Raw genomic sequence first — 12,379 nt, 5'->3', positions numbered from 1 at the left:
GGGGAGACCTCCTCGGAGCTGGTTCTCCAGTCAATCTGTGTCCTGAATCTGTGACTTCTTCTCGCTGCGGAAGTCTCCCAAGAGTCAAGAATGGTTCGTTTTCTTTTGAGTCATTTCTAGTGCCCTCCGCGTCTCCCCATGCCCCGCAGTCCCACAGAGCAAAAACGCGGAGGACCTCCTGGGAGACCGGCTGAAAAGGCCGGGCCCCCTGTCCGCCTCCTAGCCCCTTGCGCAAAGGAGCGCGCCCAGACTGGGGGTTGGGGGGGCAGGTCTGAGAGGTCTAAGAGAGCTACTCCTTAACGCTCAGGAAGTGAAGCCTGTGGTTTTGGGGGCTGAGCTCGGAAGGAGATTAAAAAAAAAAAAAGTCAGAGACAGCGCAGTCTCTCCCGAAAGCAACTCAGTTTGAAAACTCTCGGAGCGCAGTGCCCGCGCCCTGACCCCGCAGGTAGGTCCGCTGCGCTAGTTCCGCGCCTGCCCCCCTGCTGGGGGCGGCAGCGGGGAAAAAACCCGGCACCGCCACTGCGGGGGCGACCAGAGGGCGCCGCCGGGTTCCCTGCCCCCCGCTGCTGGCCACTGTGCGGGAGCCCCGAGAACCCTATCCGCCAGGGATTTGGGCGCAGGGGAGCAGGATTCATCCGGGAAGGAAACATCTGGTGGGGAGGCGGTGGCAGCTGGGCTCGGGAGGCTGTCCCTCAGCGCCTCCACTCCCGCCTTCCCGGGCCCAGACGGTGAAGAGAAGCCTCGGCCCGCGTGCGCCCCGGGGCCGCCCCGCCCTCCCGCCGCCAGCTGCTGCGCGAAGTAGCCTTCCCACGCGCTCAGCCCTCGTCCCTACCACCCCCACCCAATCCATTCCGCTCTCCCAGGATCGGGTCGGGCCAGCCTGCAGGAGAGAGGGGCGCCGGGCTCGGCCTGGGTGGAGAGGACGCCTCTGTGCCCGCCTGATCCTGCGCGGTCCCAGGCAGCACAGGCTCAGCGCCCGAGGGGACAGTTCCTCCTCTGTCCCCCTCTCCCCCCGCTCTGCCTGACTTCGCGCCGACGCAGACCCACACCTCAGCAGGGCCCTCGAGACGGTTTCACCCCATTTTCCTTTACCTCTGAGTTTCACGTCTGTCTAAGGAATTCGTTTTTGCATTTGTGGTGTCTAATTATACGGCCGAAGTGGCAGCTCACGCAGAGGCCCAGGGGAAACTGTGGTGGCAGAACGGCGTCCTGGGGCAGCCCCAGCACGTCCAAGCCTCGACCTTAGGGACGGTCTCAAACGGGGACAGGTGGCACCCCACCACAGTGGGACGTGGAATGCCCTCTAAGGAACCAGTCCCTGAGAACTCGTTTTGAACTCGGAGCGCCAACGGGCAGACTTAGGTCCTGCATCCTGCCCTGAGAGCCGCGTTGCTCCTTATCTGGCAGCCTAAGCCTCGCGAAGGCCAAGGACGAGGGGTCTTGCTGCGACCCCAGCACCCTTGTTTCTGAACTAGACAAGACCATGGACAGCCGCTGTGCCCGAGGAGCCTGCTCTCCCATGTGAACCCGGCCTCCATCGAGAGGAAGGCAAATTCGTTTTCCCCAGACCTAGGAGCCGGTGTGGTTCCGCCCCCAGCAGCCCCGCGCTGAGCTGGAGGCGCTGCCCCGCCTAACCGCCGGGCTCAAGTTTCGACCCCGGGATTAGGTGAACTGATTGGGGGTTAATGAGAGCTGCGCCGCTGCTAGCTCCCTCTCAGGCCCCCGCCTGGACCCCCGCGCCCTGGCCGCCGCGGAGCACCTTGCGCTCTCCCGCTCCGCTAAACTGTGGGTTCTCCTCGGACTCCAGACCGCGCGCCGTTCAGAGCCGGCGTGCGCGAATCGGGCTCGACTTCCCCCAAAGAAGGTTTTCGGTGAGCAGAACGAAAAGTGCTTTTTCCTAAGACTTGGTTTTCCGAGGTTAGGTCTCCATGGTCTAGAATGTCTTGCCGCAGACTTTGCCTGCCTCCGCCGCACTTGCGCCTCCAAACCAACATTTTCCTCGTGTAAGGCACGAGCAAGGAGGGAGGGAGATCACCGGGATGCGAGCTCCACCGGGGGCCGGGGTCGGTTCTCTGTCATACCCCCTCCCACCACCTTCCTGTTCCTTTTCTCTACTGGCTTTTTTCTCCTGCCTCTGCTGCCCTCAGCCCCTCTGCTGTTGTCACCCGACCCTGCTCCTCAGTCGGCCTAGTGCGCTCCTTCCATCCCACCCCCCCTCCAGTTTCTAGCGGGATCTTGGAGGGCTTGGCTCCTAGCCCCCTCCCGGTCCTCCACCAGGAACACATCTCCCAGCGCTAAATTGATCAGCGCGTCCCTGCCCTCCTCCCCAGGCCGAAAACAGCGCCAGGCAGGCAGTGAGTGATCGAGTTTAGGGTAACTGGACAGGTGGGGACATCAGCTCTCCGGTGACTTTGATTGTGAGACCGAGTTTTGCTAGGGAAGGGGAGGGGCCAAAGGGGTGTGGGCAGGGCAGAAGGAAGAGGCCTGAGCCTGGGCCCCGGGACGGGTTTTACCGCTCAGCTGTGGCGGCGGCGGCGGGCTCGCGCCACCTGTCCGAGTGCCACCTGGTGAGCGCGGCGCAGCGGGGCCAAGCCCCTCCTCCTGCGGGCCTTCCTCCCTCCTCCCGGCCGGAGCTCTCTCTCCACCCGGCTGCCCAGTCCCGGGCCCCGGGGCGTGCGGACCCGCGTTTCCATCCGGTTCTTCTCCTCTCGCAGGTCTGCGGAGAGCTGGGGCTGCGCAAGCCCTCAGGGTAACAGTGGGCTGACTGCCACTTCAGGGAGCGGAGTGGAGAGCGCGCCCGACCACCATGCCGCGTTCGTTCCTCGTCAAGAGCAAGAAGGCTCACAGTTACCACCAGCCGCGCTCCCCGGGACCCGACTATTCCCTCCGCCTGGAGAATGTCCTGGCGCCAGGCGGAGCAGGTACGGAGTGTGAGAGCCGGACGGGGCTCCCAGGGATATAGATTCTGAGCCCCGCCACACCATCACCCAGGAACCCGGCAGGGAGACCCTGACACCCCGTTTGCTGCCTTTTCGTTTCCTACCGTCCGCGTGCCTTCCGGGATTGTTGCCGAGGTGCCAGGGCCTTTTTGCTCCCGCCAGGTCTGGGAAAAGAGGAGGACGCTGGGGTGCCACGGTCTGGGGGGCGCCACTTGAGAACCACTGGGCCCAATCAGGCCCAGCCTGAGCTCCTATCTTCCCTCTTCTCCGCAGGCAGCGCCTCGAGCGCAGGCGGGGCGAAGACGGAGCCCCGGGGTCGTCTGTCCCCCGAGTCACAGTTCACTGAGGCCCCAGAGAGATCCTCCGTATCCCCCGGCAGCTGTGAGGGCAGCGTCTGCGACCGAAGCTCAGAGTTTGAGGATTTCTGGAGGCCTCCATCGCCTTCTGTGTCTCCAGGTAGGAACCTGTTGGGAGCTCTGGGGCCGGGGCAGCAGAGAATAAACTGTGGCGGCTGTGGGTGGAGAAATGTTAAATGGGTGGCGGAGAGTCTTTCCGAGCGGAGAGAGCTTGTTCATGGGGTGAAGGGCCTGTGGGGCAGGCATTTGGCTTTTCTGGGACTATTTGCTGCTTAGCTCCGAGGCGGCTGAACCCGGGTTGTTCTTTCCTAACATTCGTTCGACGGAGATTGTTGGGGAGAGAAAACAAGTCGTCTTGACCGACAGCAACCTCGACATTTCGTTTTCTCATCAGTTGACTGTTTAGAAAGAGCTGGAATCCCAAAACCCAGATCCCTGAGTCTCAAACGGAGAACTGGGCAGTCTTTAAAACTTCCTCTGGCTCCCGCAGCATCGGGCCTGGTGGAGCTGGGCGCCAAGCGGGAAGGAAGGGTCGGGACGAAAATCTCTGCCCTTCTCTGAATCTTCCTACGTGCGGATTGGGGGCCTGTTTCAGTTTTCGTTCTGCCGGGTTGGCCCAGCCTTGGCGACCAGGCCATTGACTTCATTTCTAGACAGCAGCTGAGGTTTGAGCAAACGTTGGGTGGGAGCAAGTCTTGGGTTCTGGCCAGGGAAAGAGAACCCAAACCAGACAGATTCTGCCAAGTGCCTGTTATTTCCAGATTGCATTTACTAGTTTTAAAAGATAGCCCCAACCCCAGCCCACACTCAGTGCATTGACTTGGCTAAAGCCGTAACTCCAGGGAGTGTGTCTGGAGCCTCCGACTGGAGGATTCTAGTTGGCTGTTCAGGACAAGGCCTGCAAGACTGGATGTCACCAGAATCTCTCCGACAGAAACCTGGGGTGCAGCCTGTCACACTAACCGCTAGCCTGGAGTGTGTGGTGGAAACAGATTTGTAAATCCGTATGCAAAATGCAGAGAGCAGAGCTTGGGTATTTTGTTTTATAAAAATTCACATTGGGCAGGGCGTGCAGAAGGCCACGAATATGGGAAAGCTATGTCCCCGGTAGGTGGTGGCTAAACCATAATTGTAAATTGTTATTATCTCTGATAAATTTGGGGTCCCCCCATATAACTATGACAATAATGAGAATAGGAGTATTTGGCAGGCAGTTCAAGCTCCAAACCCTCTTCCCTCTGCCCCTTTGCTACCTGCAATGGCTATTTAATAACTGTTAGGGATGTTAACACCTTCCCGTTTTGTGTTTTTTGTTTGTTTGTTTGTTTTTCAAACAGATGTCTTCGCTAGGCCAGGCCGTATTTTATTGGTCCTCTCCTTCCCTTCTTATCTATCCCGGGAAGTACAAGACGGAGTGGGAACCTGTAGGGCCCGGCAGAGTGATGGTGCTGGACGCTGAATCCTCTGCGTAGGAGGACTGTCCAGACGCTAACGGTGGCCACCTTCTCCCGCTTAGCTCAGCTCAGAACATTTCTGTAGCACAGACAGCTTGGCGCGCTTTTCTCTGCGGGACCGCGAAGTGCTCGGGTCCCTCCAGAAAAGACCCTCCTAACACTTCCGCTCCCCTGGCGCCGAATTTACCCATCTCCTCTACCGAGGTCATTTTAATTATCCGTTTGCCGCCCTGCCGCCTCCAGTGATCCTCGAGGCCCCAGAGACCTGGTGCGCGTTTTATCCTGGGGGCCTTATGGCACCTAGCGCGGCGCCGGGCGCACGGAGCACTCAGCCAGTGCCCCGCGACTGGCAGACGCCACGGAGCGGCCTCCGCCCCGCCGTCTGAAGACTAACCCGACGCCCCCTTGTGCCTCCACAGCCTCGGAGAAGTCGGCGTGCCCGTCGCTGGACGAAGCCCAGCCCTTCCCCCTGCCCTTCAAGCCGTACTCCTGGAGCGGTCTGGCGGGTTCTGACCTGCGGCACTTGGTGCACAGCTACCGGCCGTGCGCCGCCCTAGAGCGCGGGGCCGGCCTGGGCCTTTTCTGCGAGCGCGCCCCGGAGCCAGGCCACCCGGCGGCGCTCTACGGCCCAGAGCGGGCTGCGGGCGGCGCGGGGGCCGGGGCGCCTGGGGCAGGCAGCGCAGGAAGCGGCGCTGCGGGCGGCGCGGGCCTGGGGCTGTACGGCGACTTCGGGCCCGCGGCGGCAGGGCTGTACGAGCGGCCGACGGCGGCGGCAGGAGGGCTGTACTCGGAGCGCGGCCACGGGCTGCACGCGGACAAGGGTGCTGGCGTCAAGGTGGAGTCAGAACTGCTGTGCACCCGCCTGCTGCTGGGCGGCGGCTCCTACAAGTGCATCAAGTGCAGCAAGGTGAGGCTCTCGCGCGCCTGGCTTTGTCGGCCCCGCGCCCGCGCCCGCGCCCCCGGCCCGCGCCCCGTGGCCCCTCTCAGCGGCCTTCTCCCCGGCCCCACCCGCCTCAGGTGTTCTCCACGCCGCACGGGCTCGAGGTGCACGTGCGCAGGTCCCACAGCGGCACGAGACCCTTTGCATGCGAGATGTGCGGCAAGACCTTCGGGCACGCGGTGAGCCTGGAGCAGCATAAAGCCGTGCACTCGCAGGTAAGCGCGGCGCGCATGGCCGCGCGCGACCCTGTTCAGGTTTTCGCATTCGGGAGTGTTCTGCTTGTCTCAGGCAGCACCGGCCGCCCTCCTGGCAGCTTTTCCCTTGGGTTTCCCGGACTGCCCCCAGTCTCCTCCATTATGTCCCTTTGCCCATAGGTAGGTGTGTAAGGAAAGGTGGCCGGATCCGCCTTCGAGGCAGCCCTGGAGTTTGGTGTTACATCATTGATAAGCCTCCAGAGGATGATCCAGACCACTACTCTGGGTTTGAGGAGGGTTTCTAAGCCCTCTTGCTGCGGATATATCAGATTTATTAGCTCCGGGTTTGTGTGTGTGTGTGTGTGTTTAAGATCTTATTTATTTATTTGACAGAGAGAGAGATCACAAGTAGGCAGAGAGGCTGGCAGAGAGAGAGAGGAGGAAGCAGGCTCCCCTCTGAGCAGAGAGCCCTATGTGGGACTCGATCCTAGGACCCCGAGGTCATCACCTGAGCCAAAGGCAGAGGCTTAACCCACTGAGCCATCCAGGCGCCCCAGCTCTGGATTTTTTTGTCTCGAGTCTTTCCACTAAATGGCTGTCACTTAATCTTTATTGACCCCTCCCAACTGAAAAGAAGGCATGTTCGCTCATTTAGAGCGTCCAGTAGCATATCTGTCCTGCTATTACTTCATGCATTCCTTTATTAATATTTGTTGTGCAGCTTCCAGCTGCTAGGCTCTTGAAAACCCTATAACACACCAGGTCCCTGACAGGGTGCCACTCTGGAATTTTTCAGTTTAATTGAGTGACAGAAGGTAGATAAGCAATTAAGTACACAAGTAACTATGACAAGCAAATGCTTACTTAAAGAGATTTATTTACGAAAAAGAGTACTATTTTTCCATCTCAACAGAAGCTGGAGGGGGGGTGGTCTCAAGTGACAGAGATCTAAACCCCCTGTTGAGGAGGGTGGAGAAGTGTTTGTAAATGGGTGTCAAAAAAGCAGGGTGGGGATACTTTTTTGCTGTGGGGTGTGGAGGGTTGTGGGTGAAAAGTGTTTGGGTAGAAAAAGTGTTAAAGGGGAAGAGGCTGGCTTGGGGAGGGCAAAGGCTGGAAATAAATCTGGGGAGAGGGAAGATGGGGTAGGCTGAGTGAAAGGGGAGCCCGAAGGAAGGGAGAGCCCTGGTTTGGGGGATTTTGTGGTTGATGTAGTGGTGAAGAAGATGGCAGACTTCATGACTACAATAGAAATGCCACGTCTTTCTACCCACAGGAACGCAGCTTTGACTGTAAGATCTGTGGCAAGAGCTTCAAGAGGTCATCTACGTTGTCCACACACTTGCTCATCCACTCAGACACCCGACCCTACCCTTGTCAGTACTGTGGCAAGAGGTTCCACCAGAAGTCAGACATGAAAAAACACACCTTCATTCACACTGGTAAGCTGAAGGCCCTTGGCTTGTCTGAAAACACCTGGTGAAGGCTGGCATGGAAGAGCATTGTTCTTCCCCCTGACGCCAATATAATTCACCTTTGCTGTGATATTCTGGCTACAGAGTGAGTGGTAGATGAGGCCTTCTAGATGGAGTTAATCACTGCAATGTGTTCAAGAAAACAAGGGGGCAGATTCTCTTAGATTCATTTACATACAAGGTTCTCCCCAGAGGGGACTTGGTGTGGGGCTGCATTTGAAGAACCACTCAGCTGGTCAATGTCAGGTTCTCCATCTTTGCAAAGACTATTTTCCTCTAGTTTAGCTGCTTCCTCTAGTTTAGCTGCTGCTCCAACTGCTGCCTGCTCTGGGTGAAATACTAAGCTCCAGAAAGTGAGGTCTTTCCCTAGGGCTCCCTCCCAGCCTTTTAGGGGAGCAGAAGGCATTATGTGTGGTCTCGGCTGAATTTCTTGCAGTCTAAGAGCTTACTCTGATTGAGGAGGAAAAAAACAGGGTAAATATTACTAAGCTGTCTGCTAAGCATGTTTTAAATGTATTATCTCATTTTATGCTCACAAGAACTCTGGGAGGTAGAGACTATTCCTTATCCCCATTCTAGAGTTGAGGAAAGTGAGGCACAGAAGGGTCAGGTAACCTGTCCAGGGGCCTGCCCCCGACAGCAAGCGGCAGGGCCAGGACTTAAATTCAGGTCTTTCTGACCTCTAATATCTATTACCTTGATGGCTTACTGTTTTCTATTTTCAGAGTCATTAGGGTTGGTAGATGTAGAAAGCTTCTGTTCATTTACTGCCTTTTTCAAAATATCAGCAAGTTCATGCCATAATAATGGTAATTCTTTACCTATTATAATACTTTATAATTTACAAACTTCTTTGAAACCTATTCCTTCTTTTAAAAAAATCTATCCCTCCCCTTTTTAAGATTTTAGTCATTTATTTGAGAGAGAGACCAAAGGGCATGGTGGGGTTGGGAGGGGGACAAGCCAACTCCCTGCTGAGCCAAACATGTGGCTTGATCCCAGGACCCTGTGATCATGACCTGAGTCAGACACTTAACTCACTGAGCCACCTAGGCACCCCATCCCTTCTTTTGATCTTCACTTCCACCCCAGTAAGTAGCCTTAGGGTGATAAAACCATGATGATGAAATGATTTACTAAAGATCAGACTGAGAGTAAATATTAGAGCCATGGGGACGCCTGGGTGGCTCAGTTGGTTAAGTGACTGCCTTCGGCTCAGGTCATGATCCCAGCGTCCTGGGATCGAGTCCCACATCAGGCTCCTTGCTCAGCAGGGAGTCTGCTTCTCCCTCTGCCTCTAGCCTGCCACTCTGTCTGCCTGTGCTTGTGCTCTGTATCTCTCTCTCTCTCTCTCTAACAAATAAATAAAATCTTTAAAAAAAAGAATTTAGAGCCATGGAACGCTCTGTATTCCAATTCTGGGATCTTTCTCTAACATTTTGATTGTATATCAGTGGGAGTTTTTATGCCAGGAGCAATCTCTTTAATAGTAAATAAGAGAAGTACAAGAGACCCAGAATTTTATTTTATTCCGGAATATGAATACTGATTCAAAACAAATTTCAGTGTGTTCCAAACACCTACATTTGATGCTTATAAATATATTTGGGCAGTGTAGATATCCCTTTAGAAAACCCAGAAAAATATCCTACTTTAATCATGACCCCTTACTTGAAATTTCCTTGTAACTCACTCCTTTTAAGTAAAAGTATTCAAGACCCTTACCAAAACGCAACTAAGATCATGACTCAATGAAACATTAAGTCTTTATCAAGCATTTACCTCATAGCTAGAATTTGTTTCTCAGATTTGTTTGATCCTAAAGGGATAAGCTAAGTTTTGATGGGTGGTTCCTTATCAAAGAAATGAGAAGCATGAAGACAGAAAGGGGCACAGCAAGAGGGACAGAAGTTTCCTCAAAAACAAACCTCATCTGGGACGCCTGGGTGGCTCAGTTGGTTAAGTGGCTGCCTTCGGCTCAGGTCATGATCCCAGTGTCCTGGGATAGAGTCCCACATCGGGCTTCTTGCTTGGCGGGGAGCCTGCTTCTCCCTCTGCCTCTGCCTGCCACTCTGTCTGCCTGTGCTTGCTCTCAGTTCTCTATGACAAACAAATAAATAAAAATTAAAAAACAAACAAAAAAAACCAAACCTCATCTTAAATAAATTAAAAAAAGAAAAGAAAACAAAACAAAACAAAAAAAACACAAACCTCATCTATTTTGTGCACTTTTCTAAGACCAAACCCTGACAGTAATGCCATGCTGAGGCTCTTTGGAAATTCATGCTATTTACCCAAATATTAAACAGCACATGAACTAGGGGGGGAAAGGCAAAACTTTTCCTTTTCCTTTTTTTTTTTTTTTTTTAAGATTTTTGTTTATTTATTTGGGAGAGAAAGAGACAGAGGGTGGAGGGAGGGTAGGAAGAAGAAGAGGGAAAGAATCTCAAGCAGACTCTGTGCTGAGGACAGAGCCAGACAGGGGACTTGATCTCATGATCCTGAGATCATGACCTGAACTGAAACCAAGAGTTGGAGGCTCAACCAACCAAACCACCCAGGCGCCCCCGAAACTTTTTTTCTTTGTTAGTTATTAATTTATGGTGAAGACTTGCTAGGATATAAAGAATCCTTATAAAAAGAAAGTAAAACCAAGTTGGAAAGGATCCACTATTTAAGAAATTCTTTGTGACCCAAATGTGGATTTTTAAAAATAAGACTTTGAAACATGTCTATGCTTCAGATACATTCTACTGTCCTTCAAGAGCAAGAAAGAGTGCAGGCTCACTGGTCCATACAAACCAACACCCACTTGGAAACACAGATTTGAAAACTTCCTCTGAATTAGAGCAGAGTCACATGGCCCCCGCCCCCACATTGAACATCTGCTGCGGGTGCTCTCTGCTTCTAAAGTCAAGGGTGTCTTGCCAGGGTGGATTCAGCTGTGAGTCTGGGCACGTGGCCTTTGCTGTTTCCGTTTAGCAGGAAACGGTTTGAGGCCTTTTGCTGGGAGCCCACACTCAGAAAATCTCCCTTTCACCTGGTGCACCCGTGACTTCCCAGGACTTGGTTGCAACACGTCACCCTCCAAGTCGCTTGAAGGCCTCACACTGTGATGCAGCCAGCTGCTGTCAAGAGCATGTGGGCCACAGTGAGTCCCCTGCAGCTTCATCATAAACTCACACACTTCCCCCCCTCCCCTCCTCCATTCCTCACAGGTGAAAAGCCCCACAAATGCCAGGTGTGTGGGAAGGCGTTCAGCCAGAGCTCCAACCTCATCACCCACAGCCGTAAGCACACAGGTTTCAAGCCTTTTGGCTGTGACCTGTGTGGGAAGGGCTTCCAGAGGAAGGTGGACCTCAGGCGGCACCGGGAAACCCAGCATGGGCTCAAATGAGGGCCCTGGCTGGTTGCAAGCAGCAGTTACACAACACTACGGAGGGCAGCCTCCCCACTTGCCACCGTCCACGTCTGACTTCCCAGGCCCTCCAGTCCAGTCCAGAGCTCCCAGCAGGGTGAGCCCCTTCACCTCACTTCCGGGAACTGCAAGAAGGGATAAGTTACCTTTTCAAAGTTCAGCCCAGAGGGGGAACCAAATGACTGACTGGGCTTTGGACATGTTGAATAGGCTCCTGGACACCTCAGGCCTCGAGGTTAAGAGGGGATCAGCTAAAATTTCGGGCCCTGAAGTTCTTCCCATTCCCAGCCCTGCTCCACAGACAGGAAAGTTCTTTGAGTTTTTTCCCTCCTCTTGCCCCACCCCAGATACTTGTGTGGAGGAGAAGTCATCATTTACAAGGTGGACACGTGCTAATGCTTTTACCTAGAATGAAAAATGAGTGTTATTTTTTTCTTTCTTTCTGGGGAGTCTGTTAACCCCTTTCTACTGGGTGCTGCCTGTCAATCTTGGAGGCATCAATTCTCCTACTCGAAGACTTGTTCCGGAAATGATGTGGGGAAGGAGCTTCATACTTTTGAAATTACAAAGTACCCTGGGCAGCCTGCAGCAGGCAGGAGCAGAAGAAACGTGGACTTGGTGAGGTGAGGAGAGGAGAGGAGAGTCCTCTCTGCAGGAGGCTTGTGAAGGCTCCATCATTGCAGGCGGAAGGACAGAACACGACCTCTGGACAAGATCCTATCTCCTCACCCAGCAGGTGTTTACCGACCACCAGGTACCAGGCCTGTGCTAGGCACTGGGGAGCCAGAGATTAAAGTTACGGCTGTGCCCCTGCCCTCAGAAGCTAACAGTTGAACCCCCAAGTGACTGAACCTGTTTTTTTCCCTCCTAAGGAATTCCAAGAAGACCAAACAAAATCTTAACTCTTCTTTTCTGACATGTTTGGATTTTATCAAACATAAACAACAACAAAATAGCTGAAGAGATACTTCCAAGATCCGTGTGTATATTCAGTTTTTTACTGTTAAGCTGATATTTTTAAGATGTCTAAGCTAGCAGGCATGTGGAGTGACCCTTCATGTGTACTATAGAGAAAAAAAGTGGTATTTTTACTTTGATGAGGTCTGTAAATGTTTTTAGATCTTCTGGAGTGCATTATGTTTGTTAATACGTATTTATTAGAATGACGTTTTAAGTTAATAAAGTATTAAGACTCTGACCTATTGCTTTTCCTTTAGGCAGGGAATTTGGGAAAGACCTTTGTTTTAATCTGTGGCAGGAGTTGACACTGAAAGAAACCACAGTGGGGTATTAAAAGCAAAGCAGACCAGCCAATATCCAGAAGAGAGTAAAATCCAATTGCTCCGATTTTCATTTGCTTTCTCTTTCTATACGTCTAAGATCCTTTCTTTCTTAACAGAAAAACTAGGTATACAAAACTAAGCTCCTACCTTATAAAGTCGCTAGTGGGTCCACATGAACACAGGTGCTTCTGAGGACTTAGGGCTGCTTTTGTTTGTTGGTTGGATGGTGGGTGGGTTTGGGGTTTTTTTGTTTTTGTTTTTGTTTTTTTACAGGCCCGACGGCTCCAGATAAATAAAGAAATCACAGGTCTTAGGTCCAGAAA

At 53.4% G+C, this 12,379-nt stretch overlaps 1 protein-coding gene across 4 annotated transcripts; it reads left to right on the top strand.

Moving 5' to 3' along the window:
* Positions 1 to 359: 359 nt before the first annotated feature.
* GFI1 (growth factor independent 1 transcriptional repressor) lies at positions 360 to 11,971 on the top strand. Of its 4 annotated transcripts, none has more exons than XM_059137361.1 (7): positions 360 to 445; positions 2,715 to 2,921; positions 3,213 to 3,395; positions 5,169 to 5,656; positions 5,767 to 5,904; positions 7,157 to 7,322; positions 10,574 to 11,971. In XM_059137361.1, exons 2-7 carry the CDS (start codon positions 2,807 to 2,809, stop codon positions 10,750 to 10,752), a joined length of 1,269 nt encoding a protein of 422 aa, XP_058993344.1. In that variant the 5' UTR covers positions 360 to 445; positions 2,715 to 2,806; the 3' UTR covers positions 10,753 to 11,971. The 4 variants fall into 4 exon arrangements, with proteins under 4 accessions (XP_058993344.1, XP_058993347.1, XP_058993345.1 ...); XM_059137364.1 differs by lacking the exon at positions 360 to 445 and adding an exon at positions 776 to 1,871; XM_059137362.1 differs by lacking the exon at positions 360 to 445 and adding an exon at positions 2,474 to 2,567.
* The last annotated feature ends 408 nt before the right edge of the window (positions 11,972 to 12,379 follow it).

Source organism: Mustela lutreola, chromosome 10, assembly GCF_030435805.1.
Source record: "Mustela lutreola isolate mMusLut2 chromosome 10, mMusLut2.pri, whole genome shotgun sequence".
NCBI classification, from domain to species: domain Eukaryota; kingdom Metazoa; phylum Chordata; class Mammalia; order Carnivora; family Mustelidae; genus Mustela; species Mustela lutreola.
The sequence above is the reverse complement of the archived record's forward strand: the minus strand, read 5'-3'. Positions and strand labels throughout refer to the sequence as shown.

Excerpts from the sequence above, each read along its gene's own strand:
- GFI1 (XM_059137361.1), top strand. The coding sequence starts at position 2,807 with ATGCCGCGTTCGTTCCTCGTCAAGAGCAAGAAGGCTCACAGTTACCAC. Across the intron at positions 3,396-5,168 it reads ATCGCCTTCTGTGTCTCCAG|CCTCGGAGAAGTCGGCGTGC; the intron begins GTAGGAACCTGT and ends GTGCCTCCACAG. Across the intron at positions 5,657-5,766 it reads AGTGCATCAAGTGCAGCAAG|GTGTTCTCCACGCCGCACGG; the intron begins GTGAGGCTCTCG and ends CACCCGCCTCAG.